This window comes from Phycodurus eques, chromosome 14 (assembly GCF_024500275.1).
Source record: "Phycodurus eques isolate BA_2022a chromosome 14, UOR_Pequ_1.1, whole genome shotgun sequence".
NCBI classification, from domain to species: Eukaryota; Metazoa; Chordata; class Actinopteri; order Syngnathiformes; family Syngnathidae; genus Phycodurus; species Phycodurus eques.
Window position 1 is genome coordinate 985233 of NC_084538.1, and position 27312 is coordinate 1012544.

Consider the following 27312-nt stretch of genomic DNA (forward strand, 5'->3'; position numbering starts at 1 on the left):
TTAACGGCGTGCAATTCCATCTTTTATTTCCACTTACGTTCCTTTTTACATTGTTGAATCTACCTCACGACAATATGGAATTCATGGAAACATGAAATTAAGGTCACACTGGAGCATGCCGTTAAAATCTTTGTAACGTGGAATTAAAATGACCGAATCCGATATAGGGCGGGACGGTGGGCGTCAGCCAACCGCTTTTTTTCCAGGTTCGGTCATGTGACGTTCCTCATATAGCGCATTAAAATAGCGGCACATTGATTCAAAATGATATTGAATAAAATCATGAAAAGAATACAATGAGAAGTCATTGGAGCATTAAAATAGTTGATTTCATTGAAATAATTGTAACGTGGATTCATCATTACACGGAAACATGGAATAAAAATTCTTAAAACAGAATTAAAGACATGGGAATTTATTTAAATCATGGGATTTCAGTAAAACAAAAGATGGACTTGAAAGTCCAAATTAAAATCATGTAAGCACGCATTGAGATGTAATTGAAACGTGGAATTAAGAAAAAAAAACATGGACAACACTTATGAAAACAAGAAATTAAAAGTCATAAAATTAGGTCATATTGGAACACTGAAGTAAAGCCATTGAAACGTGGAACTCAAGTCAAATGAAATCATGGAAATTAACTCCTGTGAAAAAATGTTGGAATTAGAGGCAAGCGAAATCAGAATTACAAAAGTCATGAATAATTAATATTATATGGAAACATGCAATAAAACCTACTTGAAAATTGGAATTAAAACATTTGCACACTAAAGAAAACGCTCAACAGAATCTGAAAAAGTCTGCAGAGGGAAACTCCATTGTGGTGCGCACTCCAGTCCAGCAGGTGGCGGCCATGCGCGTAAAGCACCCAAAAAAACTAGGGAAGAAACAAGCAGTAGAAGAAGGAAAGCCACGAATGGCAATTACAGTATGTAGTCGAGTCGTGGCTGTAAACGTTCTCACTTGTGCTTCTTCAAACTTCTGTTCTTCGTTTGTGGGATTGAAGACAAAAAGTGTGAAGAATTGTGTCGTTCGCCGCCTCTTTACTCGGTGAGTTGAGTGAACTTCGACAGTTAGCACACAAGCTAATAACAACTAATGACACAAGAGCCATGAGGCGACATTTTGGTTTTTATTCTGGATTCGAGGACGCTTTACTCTACGATGATTAGCGACTTCGTGATCATTAAAAAAAAAAAAAAACATTCATACGGCGAACGACTGGTTGGAACATGTGCCTCACAGTTCTGAGGTCGCGGGTTCAAATCCCGGCCCCGTCTGTGTGGGATTTGCATGTTCCCACCGTGCCTGCGTGCCTTTTCCCCGGCTAAAATCTTGCGTGGTAGGTTGATTGAAGACTCTAAATTGCCCGTAGGTGTGAATTGTTGTTTGTTTGTCTGTGCCCTGCGATTGGGTGGCGACCAGTTCGGGGTGTACCCCGCCTCTCGCCCGAGGATTGCTGGGATAGGCTCCAGGAGACCACCAAAGCTTTGCTTTTTAATGAAAGAAAACAATTGTACAGAACAGTACGTATACTTTGTATGTGAAACATCCATCCATCCATCCATCCATCTTCTTTACTGCTTCTCCTCACCCGGGTCTCGGGCGGGAAGCGGGGTACACCCTGAACCGGTCATAAACCGGTCGCAGTGCACATAGAAACAAACAACCATTCACACCTATGGGCAATTCAGAGGGGAGAACATGCAAACTCCACACAGGCGGGACTGGGATTTGATCCCCGGTCCCCAGAGCTGTGAGGCAGATGTGCTAAACAGTCGCTCACCGTGCTGGCTGAAAGAAACATCAAGAACATTCAATGTATAAATACAACCCAATTCCAATGAAGTTGGGACGTTGTGTTAAACAAATAAAAACAGAATACAATGATTTGCATATCATGTTCAACCTATATTTAATTGAATACACTACAATGACAAGATTTTTAATGTTCAAACTGGTAAACGTTATTGTTTTTAGCAAATAATCATTAACTTAGAATTTTATGGCTGGGACACGTGTTTGGAACATCTCACAGGTGAACGGGCTCATTGGGAACAGGTGGGTGCCAGGATTGCTTCCCTCAATTGCTCAGTCATTCACAAGCGAAGATGGGGCGAGGTTCGCCTCTTTGCGGACAAGTTGCATTGCTTCATATAAAACATGATCTTGAACTTCTGGATCAGTTTGTCACTGTGACATTCGTAATGTCAGAAAATGAGTAAAACTAATCTTTTTCACTCGATCTCGATCAGCTGAGGATCACGTGATCGACCCCGATTTTCGATCGCGTGATCGGACGGGGACATCCCTATTTAAATTATAATTATTTAATTATAATCAGTTCATGTCAATTATAATTATTTAATTATAATCAATTCATGTCAAATTAAAATAAGGTGCACTTTTTGAATTAAGGGAAGGAAATTATAAAATGTTTTCTATCTGATTAATCAAAAAAAAATAATCGACAAATGAGTCGATTATTAAAATAATTGTTAGTTGCAGCCCTGAAGAACAGTGTGCCACAATGCACGCTGGGATACTTAGTTGATGTGTTACTGCGCTGATGTCATCAATGGGAGGAGCTTAGGCAATGATGTCATCAAGACACGAAGACTGGAAGTCAAAATACTTATTTGGGCTCTCCTGTTCTGTGATTGGTCAGCTGCTGTGAGTGAAGATCACGTGACCCGCTCAGCTTGGCAACCATTTTGTCTTGTTTCTCTTCTCAGATGCTAACACTTGTGCTGCGACGCGTGTCGCGTGTCACGCCCGTGTCATATGTCAGGCGCTACTGTCGCAACACCTTACCTGTTCTCACTCTGTACACCAAGGTAACGTGCATGCTAATGCTAACACACCGCCCTTTTTACCTGTTCTCACCTTGGTCACCATGGTAACGCTAATGCTAAACCCTCTTATCTGTTTTCTTATACACAAGGTCACACACACATGCTAATCATAACAGCTAACCCTTTTACTTGTTGTTACTCTTCACCAAGATAACACGACTGTTAATGCTAACAGACCCACTCCTTATTTCTGGTCCTCACACTGTACACCAAACTAATGCTAATGCTAACACCCGCTTTACCTGTCTGTCTTGTTCTCATTCACTCACCGTGCGTTAGCACAAATTTGTGATTAAATTGTGCGTTCGCACATTTGACGTAAAAATCTGTGATTCATTAATGTGTTCGTACTTGAATTGGTGCCGACTGCGAAAAAAATTAGAAACTCCTCAGACCATGCGTACACACAAATAATGATCAGCTTTTTAAAAATGGTTAAACACATCTTTGACATCTTCTACTCCAGTTTGACATCTTTTACTCCAGTTGAAACTACGGTCATTTCTAAAATCTGTATGTGCTGTTCGTGTACGTACAGTGGACCCGCGTACTTGCGCTTCGGCAACCGCGGATACACGTATCTGCAGATTTGTTCCGCCCCCCCAATTTTTTTCATTTTCAATTTAAAAAAGACAAAAAATTGCCAAGTTCAAGGATTCTGTGCAAGCGTAGTTAGTTTTACAGCATTTTCTTTTCACCACTGACTGTTTTCTGCTCCTTCGTCCGCCGTTACCTTTTTTGGGTTTTGTTTTTGAGTGTGTCTGTTTTGTCGAACAATTGTTGCCTTTTAATGACTCATGGGTCTGATGAGCGCGACCTACACCTAAGTATTGCGCTGACGTCAGACACGTATCTGATTTATATCCACAAATGAAAGAGCCCTGCGTCGGATTTGGAAAAAATCTAAATTGTACTGTTCACGCTGACGTAAAAAAACTCAGATACGTTAAATCGGAATTGATCCGCAATGTGGACATAGCCATCGATGCGCCCGACGGATGTCCGTTTATAGGGAAACGCGGCTCACACTTTATGCAGTTTGCAGCTCGGCGGACACAAGCTCGTCATTTAAAATGAGTTCTGATGCACTAATTAAACTGGCCGGTGCGCACGTCATGAGTCCGGCGTTGGTTTTGCACAAAGTAAGAATGTTTCTACGAATGTATTATGCCCAATGTAACTCACACTTGCTATTGCCAACAGTCAAACGGGGAACTTATGTTGTCACGCTTTACCAAGATAACATTTATGCTAATGCTAACAATTCCTCCTCTTACCTGTTGTCACTGTTCATCACGGTAACTCACACATGCTATTGCTAACAGCACCCCATTTCCCTTCGGTTATTCTTTACATCAAGGTAACGCACACGTTAATGCTAACACTAGCAACGTGTCAAGTGGCTGCCATCTTTGTGGAATTGAAAAATAATAAAATCATTCGGACAAGGGGATCCCCGAATAGCAGACTAAATGAAAGAGTCGAGGAGATATGTTGAAAAATAATCAAGTTATACATTTATCCTTGAATTTGAAGGTGTTTTTGGATCATATTTTCTAAAGGCGATACCACACAAAGCGTTTTTCCCGAAAGAGCCCCCACCCACACACACACACACACACACACACAAACAAAAACCTAATTTCTCCGGAAACCATCATGCGATTTTTCCAAATTCTTTGTGCATTGTACTTTGGTCGAGGTGGCCGTTCCAAGCAGACTCCGCTTTCTGACAGACGTTTTTTTTGGGGCAAATCTTGTCATGTTGCTGCTAACACCTCGTCTTTGACTGTGGTCTCGCTTGTCACTAAGGTAACACACATGCTAATGCTCACAGCTCCCCCTTTTTCTGATTATCACTCTGTTCACCAAGGTAATGCGCAACAAACTTGCTAATACGAACGTTTCATTATGCACTGGCAACACGCTAATGCTGACAGTGTATTACTATCCAGAGACGTGCTAATGCGAACAATTTATTTCGGCATTGCAGCATGTTGTTGCTAGTCTGACAAGTTTAAAAAAACAAACAACATTTGGGCTTTATTTTTTATTTTAGCATGGTAGCTTGCTAACATTGCTAATGTCGTTTATTCACTAGTAAAAAACGCTCAGCGCTACGTTTTGCTTTTAGGATCCGTGCCCTTTGTGCGACAAAGCCAAAGAAGCGCTGGAGCCCCTCAAACGCAAAGTGAGCGGTCGCAAATTCTTCTGAAGGAATGCATGAGTGAGTGGTCGCTGACGTCTGTCGCCTGCGCACGTGTCAGTTTGTCCTGCGGCAGGTGGACATCGGTCGCCCGGAGAACCGAGCGTGGCGGGACAAGTACAAGTGGGACATTCCCGTCTTCCACCTGAACGGTCGCTTCGTCATGAAACACCGAGTGGATGAGGAATTGCTCCGCAAACTGCTGGATGACCAGCACGGTGACCGATCGTCTGACAAATGAATGAATAAACACACGAAAAAGAAAGCGTCTTTTCCTCGCCTCTTTCACGCCGTCAGCCCGTGAGCCAAAATCGCTGGCGCGATTGACAGCCCGTCCGGCCAGCTCATCAATATTTCAGCCGGTGTGTTGCCGTGGCGACGGCGTTTCACCGCAAAGCGGCGGGCGGACGTCCGACGGGCGGTGCGGAACGCCGCCGGCTGCGCTGTCAGTAAGACATTTTGCCGGTCGCATTCAGCCACTCATTTGGTCATTATTCACTGCCATTAGCAGGTTGCTAAATGCTAATTTCAGGCGTGAGCGCCAGGTTGTTCGTATCGCCCGTGAAGGGTGGCGCCCGACCTCGCTCTGCTTCATTTTCCACACAAAGTCTGTTTTGATTATCGCTACCCGCTTCCCGAACCAAGTCTGCGCGCGCTGTATTACGATGGAGTTGTCCAGGCGTCGGCAACCTTTGGCACGCGTGCCACAGGTGGGACTCTGGCATAAACACTGGCACGGAGGGTGCTCAGCTGGCGATGACTTTCCCATTCATTGTGTAGTAGGAAGACTTTCGGACCTGGGGTGATGGTGCTCGTGCTGAGGGGGCGTGCGGTGTCCCGCGCGGCGTAGCAATGCAGGGAAAGTTTGTGCTGTTCGGCGTCGCGGTGAGAAAGCACCTCGGGAGAGGGGCCGGCGGAGTGGTTCCTCGGTGCTAGGTAGGCTTGTCCCGCAGCAGGTGGACATCGGTCACCCGGACAAACCAGAAAAACACTACTGTTTGTTTTGGGCAGCGCGGTCGCGGCCACTCCGCCGGCGAACCGCGCTCTCCCCTGTCGTCGATTTGGTTTTGGGGCTGAAAAACTTCAATCGGAACTCCCCCTCCGCACCGACGATCGGTTCGCCGCTAAACTTGGTAACGGAACACTTGTTTAGAAGAAAGTTTCAAACTGGCACTCCGTCCCACAAAGGTTGCCGAACTCTGGACTAATCCATTGCGTGAGATGGGAGGGTGAAGGACTCAAACACATCAAAGAGTGAGCGTTTTGATGATGATGATGATGTTTTTTATGTGACTGTGTATTAAGAGTATTACAAATCAAAAGTAATTGCTATAAAGTGAAGAAAACTATGAATCAGTTTTTATGATATTTGTTTTCCAAATGGTAAGTCCGCCCCTGTTAATATCTGGAGTTCACATTATGTTGCACATATCTGTTTCTTGGCTTTTTGAATTTTCCTTTTTCCAGAAGTCCAGAGAGTTCTGGAGAGTCAACATGGACGCCAAGCCAAGAGCTCAGAGACTCTCTGGTGGACATGTACACAGGTACACAACAACACTTCTACACACAAAGACATGGACACAACTACTACACGGCATTTGATGTACACAAGTACACGACGACAACACAGCTACTAATGTGCACGGGTACAAAACTTAAACTTGTGTACACAACACAACAAAAAGGTACACAACTACAACAGCAATTAATGTACACAACTGCAACACACGTACAAACGTGCAAAACTTCAACGGCCTCTTTAATCGGAGGCAATGACGTCTGCGGGAATACTTTTCAGGTTCTCGTGGAGTGAGGTGTCATTCACGTTATCTACGTTACACTTAGTGTGTCGAAAATCGCACGTTTATAGGATTCAGACAGAAAACGATACGGACGTGATTCGCTATTATTGTTCTTGTTTTCTGTGAAGTTTATGAAGTAAATCTGACGACGTGCTATGAGACGGCTCGAGCGCACGCCGCCTTTGTTGTTTAAAGCTAGCTATCTTAGTTAGCTTGGCGGCAACCGTCATATTTCAAACTCCAAATCATAGTAGTTACACATGATTCATTAATACGGTAGTTACTCAACGTACATGCTACAGCGTGAACACGTAAACAACATTAACACAGAAGACAAGTTTATCATTTGCAAAGATATGAAATCAAATATTGTTAAAACAAAAAATGCGTTGTAATCCTCAAGCGACACCTCTCGGACGAAAAGAGTATCAAGTGGCTCTAATCAAACCAAACAGCAGGAATGGCAAACTCGCAGTCCGGGGGCCACATCGGGTCCGCCGCATCATTTGACGTGGCCAGCGAAAGCAAATCATTTGCGTCAACTTCCGTAATTCTTTGCTAAAATCGGTACCAAAATTTCACATCGTAATATGTCAAATAATAGCATTGAGATGTTGCAAGCATTTAACAAAAAAAACAAAAATCGATGTATTTATTTACTCTTTGGTTTTTCGATGTTTATAAGCTGTTGTTTTTCTTTGTTTTTAAATGCTTTTAAACATGTAAAGCACATTGAGTTACCGTGTGTATGAAATGCGCTATATAAATAAATTTGCCTTGCTTTGCTTTTGCTGCAATTACCGAAACCCTTTTTACAGTAACTTGAAAACTATTAACCTCGCCTTCTGTTATTTTGTTGTCTGGATATAATACTATGATCAAGTGACGAAACATTTACATCTATGGTTTCGTGGTCATAACGACCCTCGGAGGGAAACCGTAGCAACAACGTGGACCGCGACCAAAATGATTTTGACTTGAATGGTGCAGTAGTGAGTGAGTTCGTCCACTGAGTGGCGCTGTGTGTCGTAACATCAGCAACAAACACTGCAGGAAACCAGAGAAACTCCTCAAAATAAGACCAAGCTGAAGCTTATTTTTACATTCGGAATTGATTTGGATCAAACCTCTCACTTGTTGAATCGTTGACTTCTTGCGCGCTGTTAGTCAGAAACATCTTTTTCCTGCCAATCGTGACGATTAGTTTCCGTGGCAACGACGTTGTTTCCACTGACCTTGATTTAGTAGGAAGTACATCCACACATAACTTTATGACGCTTGTCAATAACCACACGTATTGATCAAAGCACGCTACAATCTAATGAAAAGGCTGAGAGTGAATTGGGGGCTCGGGAAGCTTTTAATCTGCATGCTGGGTGGTCCAGCGCGCGCGCACGCACACACACACACACACGCTTGCATTGTATTTGTTGTGTTGGAGAGAAGGATGCCCGTTTCGTATTTGAAGGGACTGAATTTTGCGCAGGTGTTGAAGTGTGTCTGTGCTCTTGTGTATATTTATATACTCAAAATGTTTTTATACCTACACAATCTGTTACTACTCAAATCTCTTTGTCATGTTCTATTTAAACATTCGAGTACGCAGGTAAGCGTGTCTGCAAATTTCACTTGTCAATAATTATTAGAAACTGTAACACTTTAAATATATTAAAAGCACTTTCTCACTTCCACTTTATAAGTTAGGCACTTGCAGTTTTAATGTGGAAAGTGTGAATTTATGAATGCTTTTCTTCTTCTGTCTTTGTTGATATGTCCTGTCTGTGTTTGTAGTCACCTGCCAAAGGGCTGCAAATGTAAATGAGCTGTATGCTAATTTACACAAGTCCTGCGCTGGTGTTCACGAATGTGCATTGTGCCTTTTTAAATAATTCAAATTTCATTTGAATGTCACGTTCTATGTGCGATTGTGTCCTAGCATGTGCACTGGTCGTGTGTTCTAATGCATGCCTGTTTTCTAGTACGCGGCGCGTCCTATGTGAGCGTTCTGCTCGACATCACCTCTAATAACTGTACAGTTCTTCTTAAAGTGTGGGCTCCCTCGAGTGGTGTGCGGCAGAAACACTGCGCAAGTACAGTTCAGTTGTATTCAACTTAAGTTCAATACATTTGCATTTTGTCTTTAAGAACAGTCTTTTTAAGCATTTATATAGCTGCACATTTTCTTTAACTTTTTATGTGCAAAGGAGTTTAACTGAATCGTTATCAAAGTAGCCCCCCCCCCCATATTAAACGCAGCACTAATGTTTAAACTGCATAATGTTACAGTGGCTTACAATAATGTTTCATACACGCGTCGTGTGTTCTACGTAAGCGTGTTGTGTGCGCTGTCAATCGGGCATTAAGTTGCATCGTGTAGCCGATCGGGAATCGATGATCTGCGATGCTTTATTTGCGTTGAGTGAGACGGTCAGACAGAAGCAAACGCCGAAAGACGTCTGCGGCGCGTGCTCGTGCGTGTTTATTGTGTGCGTTGTTCTTGGTCCTGTCGGTATGGAAATTCCGGGCAGCGGCGGCACGGCAGGAAAGATCAGAGCTGGATTGTGTTGGATTTGAGCTGAAGCTTATTTAATCAGCTCCACACCGTCATTAATATTCATGCAGTCAGCTGGAAAACACAGCAAACTTCCTGCTCCGGCACCGCCGCCGCACAAAATATATTAATCAAGCTTAAAAAATTAATGGACTTTAGTTTCTATTACGCCAGGAGGGGGGGAGGGGGCGGCACCCCCGCCGCCGCCTCATTGGCTCAGGGAGATTGGACCCCCGATTGGCCTTTGCGTTTCCCCTTTTTTCCGCACATTTTCCCATCTTTGACGAGACTTCAAAGCCGGTGCGAAGCGTGAACGCTCATTTAGAAGGATTTAAACATCCTTGGTGAGCCCGAGGAAACTGTTCACATTAATCACAAACCCGCACACACCGCACGGACACTTTCAAAGTGACTTAAAAGTCCACAACCCAGACCCCCCCAATACCACCGTCAATGTCACTACCACAACCGCAGATAAGACCAGCACCAGAGACAAAGCCAGAACCAGGTACAAGACCAGAGTGAAAACTTTGACCAGGAACTAGAACAGTTCCAGACAGAAGATAGGACCGGACTCAAGACCACGATCAGAGTGAGACCTTCAACTACGAGCTCAGACAGAGGACTTGTGTAAGAGACGAGACTATAACCGCACTGACGACATGCCCCTTAGACCAGACCAGAATGAAACTTGGACCAGGGACAAGACCAAGTTCACATATGTCTTGAATCAGACAAAAGACTACGACCAGACTGAGCACTTGCACCAAAGACGAGACTGAGACCAGAGTGAAAATTTGGGCATGGGTATTGTAAGGAATTTCTAAACGAGGCCCGTGAATTGCCCAGCCTGCCTCGAGAAGGGAAATAAGGAAGAAGGAATTTCTTCTTCCTGGTTTGGTTGGTGATCTTGTCCCCAAATAAAACCCTGATAAAATAAACTTGTCTTTGAATAATTATACAACAAGTAGCTATGGTCGAGTAGAAGACGCTGGACTCTCTTCCTTCTCTCGTGGGAGCCGGAAGTCGAGTTAGCATACGTTTCAGACAATAGTTCCTTCTTTCTTCGCTGGGCAGCCCCTCCTTCTCAAACCGGTTCTTGCCTGTTCTTAGCCTGAATGTTATCAGCATGGCTGTAGTGCAGGTTGCGTGTGTATGACTAGATTAAGGACTTTTGACCAGAGACAAGACTAGTATCTGGGACAAAATCAGTGTCGGACTAAGGCCTTGGACCAGAGATAAAACCAGGACCGGATTGACAGCTTGTACTAAAGACTGAGAACAGAGGGCAAATTTGGACCAGTGTACAGAGCAAGACCAGACTGAGACCTTATGACTAGAGACGGGACTAGAATCAGTGACAAGACCAGACTGAGGCCTACAACCGGAGACAAAAGCAGGTCCAGATTGACAAGTTGTACTAAACAAAGACCAGAGTGAGAATTTGATCCAGGGAAACAAAACCAGGATCAAACTGAAGACTTTGACCAGAGACAAGAGTAGGATCAGAGACGGGACCGGAGTGGTCAATGAACTGACGCACAATCGTTACCCCGATCTGACTGGTTGTTCCTGTTCTGACCTGACATGAAACTTCTAAATAAATTGTCACAGTGTAATAGTAATGACATGAATCCATAGTAGTATAGTGTATTCAAATCATAATAATTGTCCACGTTGTCAGATAACCCTCAAGTGAACGCGGAACTGCGACGGCGACTTCCTTCACCTGGCCAGCGTCCACTGAGCCCTGTCCACAATTCCGGTGCGGAAACATTTGACGGGCTAGTGGGTAAGGAAACTTTTTCCAGAACCTTCTCAGAATTTTGCTCCATCTCGCCCCTGTTCTTGTCCCAGTCCTTCAGGTTCCCAGTTCTAGCACCGTTCCCCTTCTAGCCCAAGGAAGGACATCTTGCCCGGCGTCGTCCAGAACGCCGGCAGGCGTCGCGGACATGGAGACGGACAGTGGACGCTCTCCACCTGGTCCTGAGACCTGGGAGGGTCCAGGCGATCCGACACCAGGAGGACTCGATGTCAGCAGGTGAGCGAACCCAAAGGTCAACCGCTAACAGGGTGCTCACAGGACACCAGAAGGTTGGTCAAGCGCCAACGGGGTGCAAACAGGACCAAGGTCGCAAAGGGGAATAATGTACATTCCCAGTAAATTTCCATGAGCGACTCGGAGAGGCTGACATGTGTTGTCGGGGGCAAACGGGAACAGGTTGTTGATTTGGTACTCAGGTCCTTTTTGGAACATGAAACAAAGCACGCTGACCAAGTAGCAAATGTAAAAGTCTTAAATATGAATATATGCTGCTTTGATTTGTATTTGTTATTTTTGTATGTGTATGAGGGTGCAACATTTGCATGGGTATTTATGTGTAAAAATACAATACATTTTGTTTTACAAAAAATCCATGGGAAATTCAGAATTTAGGAAATATTCCAAATTGCAAACTTTCCATGGGAATTATGGAAATTAATTGGGAGTTAAGGGTAATTTAATGGAACGGTATTATATCCAAGGGTAATCATCAAGAAGATGCTAACAGGCCACAAATCCACAGCTTAAGCATTAACACAGATGCTAACGAGGCGCTATCAGGACACAAGCATGCAGGTCAAGTGCTAACAAGACGCTAATCTGTCTGGAGGAGAAAGATGGATCATGGGAAAGGTCCCTCCCAATCCAAACAATAACACAGTCGCAATCACAAGAGCGACACGTTCATATTGAACAATCCTGCCGCGCTTATTAGACGTTTGATTAAACTTTCTTCCTTCTGGCGTTGTCGTGACCTATTAAATAAGAGAGTTGATGAGCCGCACACCAAAAATAGGAGAAGTAAAAGTTAGATTAGAAACACTTGATATTAGAAACACTCAATTAGCACGGCGGCCATGTTATTTACCCGCTTCATTATGGCAAGAAGCAGCAGCCTGACCTTTAAGGTGATATGAGAACATTGATGCTGGCGCTTTTATTAAAGACGACTCCCTACTGCCAACGTGCCACCTCGCGTCTACCAAGGATGACGGTGTGCGGGTCAAGCGCTAACATGATGCTAGCAAGATGCCAGCACACAGGTCGAGTGCTAACGGGAGCACGTGACAAGAACAAACCTGCAAGAACCATCGGGAATCTACTAGGGCCAAGATGTAACGTAAACCTGTAAGAACCTAGACGAACCAACAGGGACCTACAAGGACCTACAACAACCATCAAGAACACAACAAAAACGTACAAGAACCAAAAAGAGCTGTCACGAGTGTACAAGAACAATCAACTACCAAAAACAGCCTTCAAGAACGGAACAACCAACCAACACAAGCGTACAAGAACCACCAAGGACAAACCAACAAGAGCCACTGAAGTCAAAGAAGAACCACCTAAAAACACTAAGAACCTACACAAACCTACAAGAACTGACAGCAAGCACACTGGTCAAGCGCTTACAGGACGCTAATATGGCGCTAACAGGTCGAGCGCTAGCACGACGCTAACAGGCTACAAGCAACCGCTTACTGGGCGCTAACAGGATGAAAAGACAAAGGTCAAGCGCTACCAGGCCGCTAACAGGGACAAGCGTATCATGGGAAATGATGTCTTCTCGTCCGTGTGGTCATCTGACTCATCCAGTCGTGTCTTCCAGCGGCCGTCGGGACGTCGCCGTTGGTCGTACGGCATCCTGCGGTCAAGCCCCGCCCGTGTACGTAGAAGACGACAAGGTGTCTCTGTTACTCCGAGAGTTGGATGCACTGGGAGACGCCAACGAGAAGGTTTGAAAGGTCCACACGCATCTGACACGCCGCCGTCGCCACGTCCGCCGACGCCTGACTCCACGTAAACGAACACCCGACGACTCTGCTTGCATTAACACCCGACTGCGTGTACCCTACGTCCATGAACACCTGACTGTACATACATGAATACCCATCTATGAACATCCGATGACTCGAGAGTCCGCGAACGGGAACATCTGAATCTGCATCCGCGAACACCGAACGATGCCGTGGACATAACCGCCTGAGCCCGTGGCCGTGAACACCCCGCTCGTCGCACACCTGACTGTGTCCACGAACACGATACTTCACGTCCGTGAACGCTTAGAGTACGTCTCTGAACGCCTGACCCCACATACTGTACACAAAACTCCTGAGTCCACATCCATGAACATTCGGCGTCTATGAACACCTGACTGTGCGAAGTCCACGGACACCCGACTTCACAGGCACACAATTTTGCATCCTGCCGCCACATCCATGAACAGCTGACTCCACATAGATGAACACGTGCGTCCACGAACCCCCCAACTCCGCTTCCAAATGACTCTCCGTGCATGAAAAGCCGACTGCGCGTCCCCGAACGCCCGACTTTCATTTCAGCTGCTCGACCGGCTGCGCCTGAAGGAGGAGGAGCTACAGAGGAAGGAGGTGGAGCTGATGGTCAACACAAACGAGGCCAAAGCCTGGGAGAGATCTTCAGGTGATCGCCCCCACCCCAACGAAAGCTCTGGTCCTCACATCGTCCTCACTGAAATTGTTGTCGTTTCGTGTCTCTGCAGAGTTCTTGGACGAGTTGTTGAGCGCTCGCAAGGACAGAGACGAGGCTATGATGTCACGAGTCCTGTTGGCCAATCAGGAGCGAGATGAGGCCTTACGACACGTCGCTCGACTGCAGCGGGCCGCCGAGTAAATGCGCACACGCACGCGGTGTCGGTCCTGCGATTGACGGGTGGTGTTTAGTCGAGCGTGACACGCACGCTGCAGCAACTCCTCATTTTACAAAGAACAGTTCTTATTTCGAGTCAAAATTCATCTGATTACAATTCAAAGAAGAACTTCTCACTTACTTCAGGCTAATTTTCACTTGAAATAAGTAATCAAAAGTGTCAAAGGAGTGAGTCTTTTTTAAAATCGGATTACAAATCCTTTTCTCGACTTATTTCAAGTGAAGTTTTGCTTGAAACAAGTGAAAAATGTCTAAAAACAAAATCTTAATTTAAGAGTGCGTTTTATTTGAAGTATAATCAGATCCCTTTTGATTAGAAATAAGATTTTTGGTAAGATTTTGAGTTTTTGCAGTGCACACGTTCAAAATAAAAGCCCCGTTTTGGATGCCCGCACACGCACATTATAATAATACATATGTTCTTGGGATAAAGCGAAAGGGTCACTTCTGTGATTGACAGGTGATTTGGTGCAGTGCAACGAATCACAGAAATGTTCCTAGCATATTCCCTTCAAAATACAATCGTTGTCAAAATAAAAGTCAGATATCGGGTCCGCCCAAACGCGCGCACAGTACATGTAGCAACTGTATTTCGGTTCTAGAGATAAAGTGCATCAGTCCTGTGATTGACAGGTCATTAAAATCCAGTGTTGCTCATCACATTGTTTCCGTTGGATGCTCGTCAAAATAAAAAATGGATATCAGAATAAAAGATCACAAATCCAAGTTGCTACATGAGAATCAGTGATTAAGACAATGAATCAACGTAGTAACAAATAAAAGCGTCACGTAAATAAATGCAGGTTAGCATTGTTAGCTTGGAGACTTTAGCTTGCTTGTGTGTGTTACTCCTGTGATTGACAGGGGTGCCCTTCAAAGTAAAATGCTTTTCAAAGTAATAGTCCCATATCAGGTATTAAAAAAAACAAAAACTTGGCGGGTAAAAAAAAAAGCCGGAATAAAAAGTATATTTGCCGCGTTAATATTCAGAATTGTCTTATTTGTTTATTTTGTGACAAGTGTGTGCCGCGGCCAATTCTTGTTCAAAAGCTGTGAAATGAGCTCTCGTCAGCCGACGAGCTGCCAAATAGACACGCAAACCTAATTAAAGATTGAACCCCCCATCACACACACACACACGTAACCCCGCCACACACACGATCCTGAACACACACGCGAAATTCCCCCCAGCCCAGGATGAGGGGTGATTGATATGGCGGCCGCAATCCTTTTTATGAGGGAGCGAATATGGACGATCATGTTCCATCTGTCAGGGCTATGTGTGTGTGTGTCTGTGTGTATACAGTATCTTTTAATGTGTGTGCGTGTGTCTGTGTACTTTGCTGATAATTGTGCGATGTCTATAAAAAGTGTTTCTGTCAAATTGTTACTCCACAATTTGACGCACAGAAACTTTTCCAAAATGAGGATTTAATTGTTGCTCGCACGCTTGATCCGAGTAATGGTGGCGGCTGAGTGCATGCGCGTGTGCGTGCGGCGTGAGGCGAGCTGCCGAGCTGTAAGCGCGGTGTTAGAAGAGCTTTATTGGAGGCGGCTGGTCTTTCATTACCTGCTGTTCCCCGCAGAGCGGCGCCGCGTCGGCCATCTTATTACAGTTTATTACAGCAAAATAGCGCCAGCCTCAATGAAGAACTTCCCTGGAGGAGGACGGTGGATCGTAATCTTAGCACCTTCGCATCCACCCACCGGCGGAACCGCCGAGAACCTATGTGAACCACTGACAATAATTCAAGAGCCTCCAAGAACCTTAAAAAAAAAAAAAAATGATCGAGGTCCAAGATGAATCTAAAAGAACCAACATAAAACAAAGAAACAAAGCTGCAAGGACCACCGCACGTGCAAGAACCCAATGAAACCAACACACAAGAAACCACCAAGGTCCTACAGAACCAAAAATGGCCAGCAAGAACCTACAAGAAAAAAAAGACACAAACATAAACATAGACAACCCTACAAAAACGATATAGAATGAAATAACGACCAACAGGACCATACAGTGTAAGAACCAAATGAACTTACAAGATCCAACAACAACCAGCAAAATCCACAACACAAACCTTACAAAAACCACCAAGATCAAACAAGAGTCAACCTACAGAAAACAACAAGAACTTAGAAGATGGCAAACTTGTTCCTCTTTTTTACTAAATGAATGCCTTACGTTTTTATATTTGTTTGAAATTGCCTTACTCGAAATGTTTGTAGAGCAGAAAATGCAGTTTCCTGCTATATGCGCAATATGAGTTGAAGAAAAATACTGTTGATTATCTACAAGAGGAAACCAATTGGTCGTTCATTATTAAGTGAAGTGTGTCATTTTCTCCTGTGTATTCATAATTGCTCTTTAACCAAGCAAATATAGATTTTGGATCAGCCCCCTAGTTTTCTTCGAAAGGCTCAATCTACTTGTTTAGCAATTTTGTTTTGATAGATAAATATGGATTTTAAAATACATTGAATATATATAAATGCTGTATATAATATATACATATTCATTCAATCGAAATGTTATATATATTAACAGAACGAAACTCAAAAGTGTAGGTCTTGCGACTTGCCTCGGGACTTGAGACTGACTTGTGCCTTGCAAAGCAATGACGGAAAAGTCTGTTGCAACAAGGACACCGGGTGGCCACGTTTGCTCTTTTCCTCTGCTGGCGTTGATGCCGTTCCTCAGTGGCCCGCGATCTCGTACCGTGGACCTTCAGGTCTCGTGACTGTTACTGCAGCACTCAAGGAGGCCTTCAACAACCAACACAACCCTACGAGAACCAATCCACAGCAGCCAGCGAGAACTAAAACATACGTACACAAACATAAAAGAACCACAAAGATCCAAGAACATGCAGCAAAAAGACACCGTGAACCTGCAAAAACCAACACAACCCTACAAGAACCAATCCGCAGGCACCAGCAAAACTGACAAGAACCAACCTACAGGATTCAGCAAGAACCCACACAGGCACGTACAGAAACGTACAACAACCAAGATTCAAGAAGATGCATCAAGAACCAGTAAGAACAGAAGAACCTCCAGCATGTTGTAATTCTGCCTCCAGGTCTCGTCCAATTGTTAAGTTGTTCTTTGCAGCTGTTTGTCTAAGTAAGTCAGTTCTTTTGGGTTTTTGCTGGACTGCAACAAAGGGCTAAACCAACGAAAATGAATGAAGAACCACACCTCTCATGACCACCATCTCATCATACGTCCGTCTCCTAACAGTCTTCTGTGTGTGTCTAGGTGGGACTCGACTGACAAGTTGCCACTTGGAGACGGTGACTTGGTATAAAAAAAAAACAAAACAATGTTTCATTCTGAGGGAAATTGCACGACTTGTGATCATCCGTTTTGTTGCTGTCCAGGAAGTGGAGGAACTTGTTCAGCGCGTTTGTGACTCGGCCTCCGCGCAAGAAGTGGCTCGCTTCGGCTCGGCCCTGGTCGAACGCGTACGCTCGGTGATGCGGCGCCGTCGCGACATCGCCGCGGAGGAGATGAAGGCCGTCATGGACGAGCGAGACGCCTCGCTCGCCGAGGTCTGGCCCGCTTTTGACATCTTTGTTTGCTTACGAGTCTCTTTGCGTATTTGTGTTTGTCGCTCAGCCTGCGCTGTGGCTCGTGGTTATGGCAAATATTTGCATAAAACAACTAAACCGCTGCGGATAGATGTTGACTCTCTGCGTGTGTGCGTCTACTATGTCCTCTGAACACATGAATGACTAATAACAGAAGATCTTTTGTTTTAAGCTTTTTATTGAAAATGTGGAAACAAGCAGGCTAATCAGTATTTGTCAGTAAAGTCGATTTGAATCCAGTGAATCGATTCAGGGATGAATTTATTTCTAAGATCCCAAATAGCGGGCGCTAAATTGCGTGTTCACGCTAGCAGGTTGCGCGTGCTCTTGTCGCCGTGTAAAAGTGGAGGCGACCGCCATATTTAAAAGGTTTGGCCCTTAAATAGCGCTGATGGGTTTCACCGTGGAACATTTGGGAAAGCGCCACAAGTGCAAAATAAAGATGGAAATGTTAGTGGAAGACAAACAAACGTATTACTGACTTTCAGAAAAGAAATCTATCACTCCGATAATTTTAGCGAAACCAGCTACTGCGCAATAGCCATATTTTCAATGGATCACTTCTGCAACTTTCCTAGGAAGTCACAATGTCCCATTATTGGTGAGCTATTTTTAGAACAGGCCCGCGGGCTACTCGTGACCCCATGGGGTGGGGGCTACCTGGTGCCCATGGGCTTCATGTTGGTGCCCCCTGCCTTACATCATTCAGAAGATCCTAAATAATATTGCTGAATAGACAATATGTCAGGACCGTTTTTGTTTCTGGCATTTCAAAAATGTTTAGACGAGCAGAGACGACATTAATTAATGTCATGAATTATTAGTCCATCCATCCATCCATTTTCTACCGCCTATCCGAGGTCGGGTCGCGGGGGCAGTAGCTTTAGCAGGGACGCCCAGACTTCCCTCTCCCCAGCCACTTCATCCAGCTCTTCCGGGGGGATCCTGAGGCGTTCCCGGGACGGCCGAAAGACACAGTCTCTCCAGCGTGTCCTGGGTCGTCCCCGGGGTCTCCTCCCGGTGGGACGTGCCCGAAACACCTCACCAGGGACACGTAATAACTTATTATACTAAAGGTAATTTGAGGAATTGTGTATCAAGATGTTAACCTTTTGCATTAATTAAGTGCTCCAGAAGTAGCTTTCAGTTTCAAAAAGGTTGCCGACCCCTGACCTATCATCTATAATCAGCCCTCCTCCCAGAACCCACAAGATGGACTGCGCGGCAATTTGGCGCCTTTGGCGGACGCGATCCCAGTGTGCCCGCCGGTTATTAACTCATTCGCTGGCAGCCTTCCCAGTTAACTTGGATGTTTGACTTCTAAAGCCGTCAAAGGCAGTGAATGTGTTAAGTTCAGCTTCCACATCTTTTTGCGCGAGCAATCAGGTTTTCACTCGTTTTTGCATGCACAAACTTTTTGGAAGCCATTTGTTGCAGTTGATTAAGTCGTTCTTTTGAAGCAGTTCAATCAAGTCTAAAAACATTCGTTTCAGTCGATTAAGTTGTTTGGTCAAGTCAGTTGTTAAAGTTGATTACCGTTATTTCTCGTGCGCATTTTTTTTTTGCCCCAAAAATGTCAAAAATCAAAGGTGCGCATTATACATGGGTATAGGGGAAAGTGGGGGGGGGGGGGGGAAAACTCCCATTTTATAAATGTATGCCGCCATCTAGAGGTTATGAAAAAGAGCTACATGTTCATGTCAGTATGCCACCGCCACCTCGAGTTATGAGAAAGGTGTACACTTTCATTCTAATGTGCCAGCGCCACCTAGAGGTTATGTAAAAGGTGTAGCCTACACTTCCCATTAAACAAAAACTAAATGTGTTCCGCCTGGCCCTTTGAGTTTTCTTTGAAGAATTGTACTCGTCTTACAAATTCTCCCCGGGTTATCAAACATATGAGCACAACTGTGTGTTTTCTCATTTAATGAATAAAAGTAGGTCTGTGAATTTCAAAAGAAGAGCAAGTAAATAAAAACAAAGTATTACGTATTCTAATGAAGTGCTTGACTTTAGAATAATTCTTTATAAAAAAACTATCAAAATACAGCTAATACTTTGTTTTGATAATTTGGGTAGAAGCACAATCATGCATTGTAAAAATGTATTATACATAGGTTAAAGGGTTTTCCAGAATTTTGAGGTCAACTTTGGGGTTCGAGAAATGATGGTAAGTCATTCTCGACGGCGTCTATCCTAGTCGTGTTGAAGTCGTTTTTTAAATTTCGTTTGTTGTTGTCGTGAAGTTGTTCGTGCAAGCCGTTTATCAACTTCTTGGAAGGAGCTTGTCGTTTGTCCAAGGCATTTGTTAAAATCCTTCATCGAAGTCTGTTGTTTTAGTCGATGGTTTAAGTCATTTGCTGCAGCTGATTGGAGTCACCCCAACTCATTGCAAAACTGCAATCCTTTCTTTAAGTCATGGAAGTTGATGGTCGAGTTCAGTCGTTTCTCCAATTTGGATTAAATTGCTGGTTTGTCCGTTGAAGCGGGTTGTGGATTTTGAGGTCGTCGCTCGCAATAAACGATCGGTCGGTGACTCTGCCCGACGGAACTTTTCTTCCAAAGCGTGCGACTTGACAAACTGATCTTTTGTTGTTTTTTTATTTTATTTTATTTATTTATTTATTTTATTTTTTTTCTGTGCGTGACGTGAACCTCCATCTCCATCCGTGCCGCCGCCATTAACCCGCCGGCATCCGGCTCCAGCGCGGCGCTAAGTCCCGCCGGTGTCGGCCGCGCGGCGTCTTTTAACACCCCGCCCCTCGGCGTTAACACCACCCTCCACAGTAACACCTTAATGCCGCCCCGGCGCCTCAAATATGTTTCAAAGCGGGCGTAATCCCCGGCGGAGAAGAGCGAGAACACTCCATGCGAGAGGATTCCTCTCCTCCCCCCCGCTGCTCGCCGTCCCTCGCTCCCTCTCCTCATCTCTCAGGGATTATCTGACGCCGCTGCCGGGACTTGTGGGAAATATTAGAAAAGAGGGGGGCGGAGGGCCGCCGGGAAGGGGGCGGCACGCCTTTATTGAGCTAATGTCAGGTCATTACAAGCTTATTAAATGTGGGCAGCTGCTGCAGGGTTGCCAGTTCCATTCCCCGCCGGTCGGCGCCGATCCGCTGGCTGTTTTCCAAGTCCTTTGTTTGAGTGAAATTCAATTGTTTCGATCCTTCTTGGAAATGGTCGATTCCAAATTGATTGCCAAATGACTCAATGGGACGAGTGCAAGAAGTGGACGAGCCCGCAGGTGTGACGTATTCGCTGGAAAATGCCAACGGGACACTTCCGCTACTTCAAATTGGAGAACAATCGCTCACGTCCGCAGCTTCTGTTGCACGATCGATTTGGGTGTGGCATCTCGTTCGACATATTCTCATTTATTAAGACGTGCCCGTATACTATAATAATGCCGATCTGTGGCGGTAGCTTGTCACTATACGTTGCTGGCATAGATGGCTGAACACAAAGACATCATTTGTAATTCAGACAAAATCATTTTCAGGTCAATTAAGTGAAATTGGATCATTTCCCGCAACAGACTGGTTGGGAAGAACTGGTTTAGGTTGAGACATGTTTTATCGGCGGTCGTTGAAGTCAACTCTTTGGGCTTTCGTCAAAGTGGGTCGTCGAGTCTGAGCGTTCGTGTGTAGTTTTTGTTTCCCAACGTTGATTGTTTAGGTTCAATTGATGTTGTTGAAGTCAAGTGTGGGCGTTAAAAATCCCCACCTCAGTGTGTCACTAACGTGTAACTAACACGTCATTACCGTTTGATTTGCAGTGTCGACGTCTGCGACAGGAAGTCCCGCGGGAGAGCGAGCGGACGGCGAGCGAGGTACACACTCACGACAGCCTTCGTCGTCGTCGTCTGGCCGGGAGCGCTCGGCTCTTCGGCTGGCGAAATATATGACGCGTTGTTGTAAATGTAGCGCTTCGCGAGGGGCGGGATTAGCGATTCATTTAACAGCTGACGTTCCGTCGGCAGCGAGTGTCATTTGTTGATGGAGTCCGTTATTTTCTGAAAACCAACAACTATTATTTAACATCGGTTGGAGATTGGTGAAGTCTGTTTTGTCTGTCCGTTAAGTCCTTCTTTGAGTTGTTTGTCAAAGTCGACCGTTTGTTTCGTTGTCGGTTGTTTAATCGGCCTCTTCCGGCCGTTTAGGCGGGTTATCGATCTTGTGCTTTGGGTGAGTTTGTCAGGACGCGCTCACGCCGAAGGTGGCGTCCGGTCGCCGCGGTTAAGTCCTCATCCGCCGCGCGACCTTCAGCCGTCACGTTAAAGGTCGGCTCGCCGGCGCGCCGATGGCCTCGTTTACATATTAGTCCCGTTAATGAGCGGCTCGTCGTTTGAAGACGCTCGTCTGACTCTGCTGGAGAAGACGCGCGCTGACCCTCCGTTTCCTTCCTCTCGGGGGCGCGGGGGTCATTAGCGTGGGTGGAGGGAGGGGGGCGTCTCTGTCATCCCGACTGGAGGCCGGGCCACCTCCTCGGAGGACGAGACGCTCGAAAAATGGGAAACTGGAGACGGGGAAAGAGGAAACCGGGAACGAGAGGCTGCGAGAGCGAAACCGAAGGTGGCAAACTGGGTGCGAAGAAGCAGGAAATGCGAGACAGGAAACCAGATTTGCGAATAACAGACGGGAGGAGAGGAGCAAGTGCGCAAGTGGCTAGCAGACACCAGGAAACAAAAGGTGAGGAAACAGGAAATGAGATTCGTGAAACTGGAGGCCAGCAAACAGCAAAGGAGAGGCTAGGAAATGGGAGACAAGGGATTAGGTGTCAGGAAACAAGAAGCTAGGAAAGCTAGCACACGGCAAGAAAAAGGCTGAGAAACCGAAAACAAGAGGTGAGGAAACAGGAAATGAGATTTGGAAACGTCAACCTGGAGGTTAGCAAACGGCAAAGAAGAGGCTAGGAAATGACTCGAGAAAAGAATTCATGAGCGTGCGTGCGTGCGTGCGTGCAAACCGGAGAAGTCGAACGCCGCTCGATCGCGCGCGCAAGTCGTGGGTCTCGTCATCTAGCCTTCGTCCGATCCTTTTCCGAAGCGACCTTCCGTTGTTTGCCCGCCGTTCGACGCCTTCGCCGAGGTCCGCGGAACCTTCCGGACGCTCCGAGGAAGCCGATCGAAAGCGACGGCGCGCGCGAATGAAGCCCGATCGGCCGACTGTCTGGCTTTCGTCCGCTCAGGAAGCGCCGATCCGACTTCGGAGGGAGCGAGACGCGGCGTCGCCTGACGGGAAGCGGCCGGAGGCGGAGCTACAGATGCCGCGAGCCGATCGCAGGTCAGACGCTCATCGCGTGTCACGCGTCGTAACGCGATCGTAACGCGGTGAGACGCATCGACTTGCCTTCTTTTAGCACCCGGCGGATCGTGAAGGCTCCGCCCCGTGTTGATGGGCAGCCCCGGACTCCGCCCCTTCTGGCTCAGCTGCAGCAACTGAGCGAGGACAAGCTTCGTATGGAGGCGGAGCTTCTGCGCTGCCGGGAGGCGGAGCGAGATGCCCGCGAGAGAGCGCGCAGGTATCTTCTTCCTCGGCTCAACAACCCTGTAAAAAGTTTAGCTTCCACAACGTCGGCGCTCTTCCTTAACTCTTCCCATCAAACGCGACGTTCTGCGAACGCGCCGTCAAACACCGATGGCGCACGGCCGATCGCGGGGGTGCGCTTACTTTCGCGCCCGCGGCTTTATCGACGCGAAGGTCGCCGTTAATATTCAGAGCGACGTCGCCGAGCTTCGGTGCGCCGCCGTCGGTCGTCGACGTGACGTCATTGTCGTTCGGTACGACGACGTCGACGGCGCACGCGACCTCGCCCGCCGCCGGCGTAACGAGACTTGCCGTCTCATCGGGCCCGAGATGAAGGGATGAGACGGAGATGAAAACAGATTAAGTCGTCCGGGCTCAAACCCGAGGCTTTCTGCTCTAATTTGGCTGCCGGCGGGGGGGCGGGGCCGCTGCCAAACGAGGCGACTCGCTGAATGGAGACGAGTGTTTGCTCGGGAGGGGGCGGGGGGGGATGAGTGCTGGAATCTTCTCCTTATTACAACTTTCGCCAACTTCATCACCTCATGCACTCAACTATTAGCATACGTGTACTTCTCTTCAAAAAGACATTCTCAAATGCTCAAATTCTTCCGGTTTGCAACTTTTCCCACTTTACGCTTTAAGATCATCCGACGAATGTTAGTATCAGACCAATATTATAACCCAAGTGCACTTAAAAAGCTAAATGGAATCATTTCAAAAGAGCATTTTAAATTCGCTGGGGTTATAATATTGGTCCGATATTTACATTTGTCGGATGATCTTTAACATGAAAGTGGCGAAACTGTGCAAAAATCGAAGAATTTGAGAAGCGCGCCCAATACTTTTTCACAGCATGAGCTCACTTTGGTTTGTTTTCCTTTCATAAATCAAATCAGCGTTTTCCGTTGACTTGGGTTATCTTCGCCTGGAAGTTGCATCGTTGGATGATCTTTAACGGTCGTTAGTTGGGAAACCGTGCAGAAGTCTACGAATTTGAGGAGCGGACATCGACGGTGTGCTCGCTCGCGATCGATGCAGTCGCGCGGAGGACATCAAATGGAGCTGATGAGAATGTGAGTTTGCCAATGTCGCCTTGCAGGTTGGAGCGTCTGGTGGACGTTTTGAGGAAGAAAGTGGGCGCGGGAAGTCCGCGCGCCGTCGTCTGATGTGTTGGAGACGCTCGAGCTGACGATGTCATCTTTTGTCACCATCATCATCATCATGTGACTAATGTTGTTCATCAACGTTTTGATTCCGTCGTAATAAAACTCTGGGCTGTGAAGAAAAAGAAAATGGACCCCCACCCCGCCATTTTTGGTGGTCTCCATGGCGATGCTGGCCAGCTCGAGCTCAACTTGGGTGTCCCCACGCTCCTAATCCCGCCGCACCCCTAATCTGCTTGTCGACAACAAAGACCACCTTTGTTCACGCGTACTTTGGACGGCCGCCACCCGTGCGTGCGTTTCAAGCCAGAGTTAGGGTTTCAAGGAAAGGTTAAGGTTTCAAACGTGGGTCAGCATTTTAAATTAGGCTTTGAAGCCAAGGGTAAGGTTTCAAAATAGGGTTTCAAGACTAGGTCAAGGGGTTAAAAAAAGGGGATAAGGTTTCAAATGAGGCTTCCAAACAACTTTCTAATTAGAGTTTGGAGTCAAGGTTGAGTTCGAGCAAAGTAAGTTTCCAAACCTCGCTGAGGGTTCCAAATTAGGCTGTAAAGCGAAGGTCAGGGTTTCAAAATTGGGGTTCCGGTTGAAAAAAGAGTTAAGGTTTCTAAGCAGAGTTTGTAACCCAGTTTAAGGTTTGAAATTAGGATTTGAAGCCTGCGTTACCGTTTCAAAATAAGGTTTCAAACCTCGGTGAAGCTTTTAAAAACGCGTTTCAATTTCCAACACGACCATTTATGGTTTTAATTTAATTCCTTTTTCACACGGAGGTTGAAAAATAGTAGAAGGTGTTAAATTACAGTTTCAAGATAAGGTTAGGGTTTGAACTCAAGCCAGGTTTCGGGCTTCGAACGTTGTTGGGTGAGTTTTCAATTTGGATTTCGAGTCAGGGTGAAGATTTCAAATTAGGGTTTCAAGCCCGGTGTAGCCTCCCGTCTATCAAAAGATGAGATTTGAACTTCGGGTTTGAAGCCTGCGTTACGGTTTCAAATGTATGCGTGCGCGTGTTATTGCGAAAGGAGGCGCCGGCTCTTTTATTGTGAAAGGTTTCTTTGCTCTTTTGGGGTTTGTTCACAATGCTGCGATTGTTGTCTTATTGCACGACATTCATTCCAGTCCCCATCAAAGCCCCCCTGGGGACCCCCCCGCCCCCGCCCCTCGGCGGCTCCTTCAAAGTTTGCGTCCAGAAGGTGCACGCGGCCTTTTCTTAAACGACGCCGGGGGCCGCCGCCCGGGCCCCGACGGGACCATATGCTCGCTTTTAAGGCCGCCGCCCCCTCAGACAATCGCCGCAGCCCCCCCCCCCCCCCCCCCCCCCCCCAACCAACCATCCATCCATCCATTCATTTATTAGTCCACACTTCTACCTTTGCTTTCCATCTGCACCACTTATTATTAGGATTATGATTTTTTTTTTTTTTGGAACGATTATGAAAACAATTACAAGTCGACATCCCAGAATATTCTTGCCAACAAAAACTAATACAAATATTGCATTCCCCCCCCACCTAAAAGACCATTTCAACATTTTACATTTTTGGGGTTCTTTATTTTTTTTAATGTTTGACCAATTGAATTAAAGTCTAAATAAACTCCATAAATGTTATCGAGTCCAATTCAAAGAGAAGTGCGGATGTGTAAATATTTCGTGGTGCTTTCGTTAAAATGTAGCATTTTGTATTATTTCCACAGAACCGAAAATAATTTCAAGTAGCTCAGCACAACTAATGTAATGATGCCATATTGTCGTACATTGTATTCATTTATATTATAGTCAAGAAAATGTGTACTTTATACAAATAAATGTTCTTCATGGAATCTTTTTGAGTGCCACCGAAATGTGTTTGTGTTTGTGTGTAAAGGCATCCATCCATCCTCTGTATGGAAAGTGTGTGTAGAGTATGCTACATACTCGATGGTGTATATGCGCCATATATATATATATATATATATATATATATAAAATGCGTGTGCGTGTGTGAACATTTTCAGTTGGGCTAATGACAAAAAAAAAGTCGTATAATGATTGAAGGTTTTCTCAATGGATGACCTCATTGGTCTTGTATTGATGATGTCATAAATCAATGATTTCAAGTTCGGATGATTTATTTTGAAAAGAATAAGTTAAAACATGCATAAAACACACAAACCTGCTTTTTATTTTCTGCTGGAATTTTTTTTTTGTCAGCGTCATGCACACTATTTGATCTTCACGTTGTTGAGCCGTCGTCCTCGTGCGCAGCGGTCGCGGCCCCTGCTCGTTCCGCAGCCACCTCTTCACCTTTGACCTTTTCAAATGTCATGCACATTTTTTTACATCAGAAAGGCTGACCTTTGAACCTTTTGGAGAAGTGTTGTAGCCCATTGCATACTGCATAAAAATGACCCTTTTTTAAAAAAACCAAATCAAAAAATGTGCCTTTTCCCAAAATGTTTCCTATTTATTGAATTTCCCAAATGTTTGCCACCGTTTTCATGTTGACGTTCCAGGGCGAGCCGAGGAAAAAGGTTGGGAAATGTCTGAAAATGCTGTGCTTGCCCCCCCACTGTTTCCCTGCCGTTTCCCAACATTTCCCCCAAACTTTGGGAACGAATTTCCTTCGTTTACCCAGGTAAGAAAATTGCCAACAGTTTCTCTGCTCATCACAATGCGATGCAAATCCAAGTGAATTGATCTTATTCGCAGTGGAAACATCTTCACTTTGGCGGCACGGCGCAAGACCGGTTAGCACATCTGCCTCACCGTTGCGCGGCTGCGGGTTCGCCTGTGTGGGTCTTTCTGGAAATGTTGAGAACTTAAAGTAAGTACAGCAAGATGTTTTCACCAGAAATAGATGAATAACAAGGAAAGATTTTGATCCGGGATTCTAACCGGCAACTTGCCAAT

General features: G+C 45.6%; 1 protein-coding gene across 9 annotated transcripts; it reads left to right on the forward strand.

Annotated features, from left to right (window-relative positions):
* The first annotated feature begins 890 nt into the window (after window positions 1–890).
* mipol1 (mirror-image polydactyly 1) lies at window positions 891–26283 on the forward strand. Of its 9 annotated transcripts, none has more exons than XM_061697417.1 (13): window positions 891–1053; window positions 6532–6608; window positions 11102–11209; window positions 11275–11458; window positions 13071–13197; window positions 13804–13903; window positions 13983–14109; window positions 17409–17451; window positions 17531–17701; window positions 21516–21569; window positions 22928–23022; window positions 23099–23260; window positions 24365–26282. In XM_061697417.1, the coding sequence occupies exons 1-13, from the start codon at window positions 920–922 to the stop codon at window positions 24429–24431; spliced, it is 1449 nt and encodes a 482-aa protein (XP_061553401.1). In that variant the 5' UTR covers window positions 891–919; the 3' UTR covers window positions 24432–26282. The 9 variants fall into 9 exon arrangements, with proteins under 9 accessions (XP_061553401.1, XP_061553402.1, XP_061553403.1 ...); XM_061697418.1 differs by having other exon boundaries at window positions 11102–11182; XM_061697425.1 differs by lacking the exon at window positions 891–1053 and adding an exon at window positions 5325–5509 and having other exon boundaries at window positions 24365–26283.
* The last annotated feature ends 1029 nt before the right edge of the window (window positions 26284–27312 follow it).

Excerpts from the sequence above, each read along its gene's own strand:
- mipol1 (XM_061697417.1), top strand. The coding sequence starts at position 920 with ATGGCAATTACAGTATGTAGTCGAGTCGTGGCTGTAAACGTTCTCACT. Across the intron at positions 1,054-6,531 it reads GTTCGCCGCCTCTTTACTCG|AAGTCCAGAGAGTTCTGGAG; the intron begins GTGAGTTGAGTG and ends TCCTTTTTCCAG. Across the intron at positions 21,570-22,927 it reads GCGAGCGGACGGCGAGCGAG|GAAGCGCCGATCCGACTTCG; the intron begins GTACACACTCAC and ends TCGTCCGCTCAG.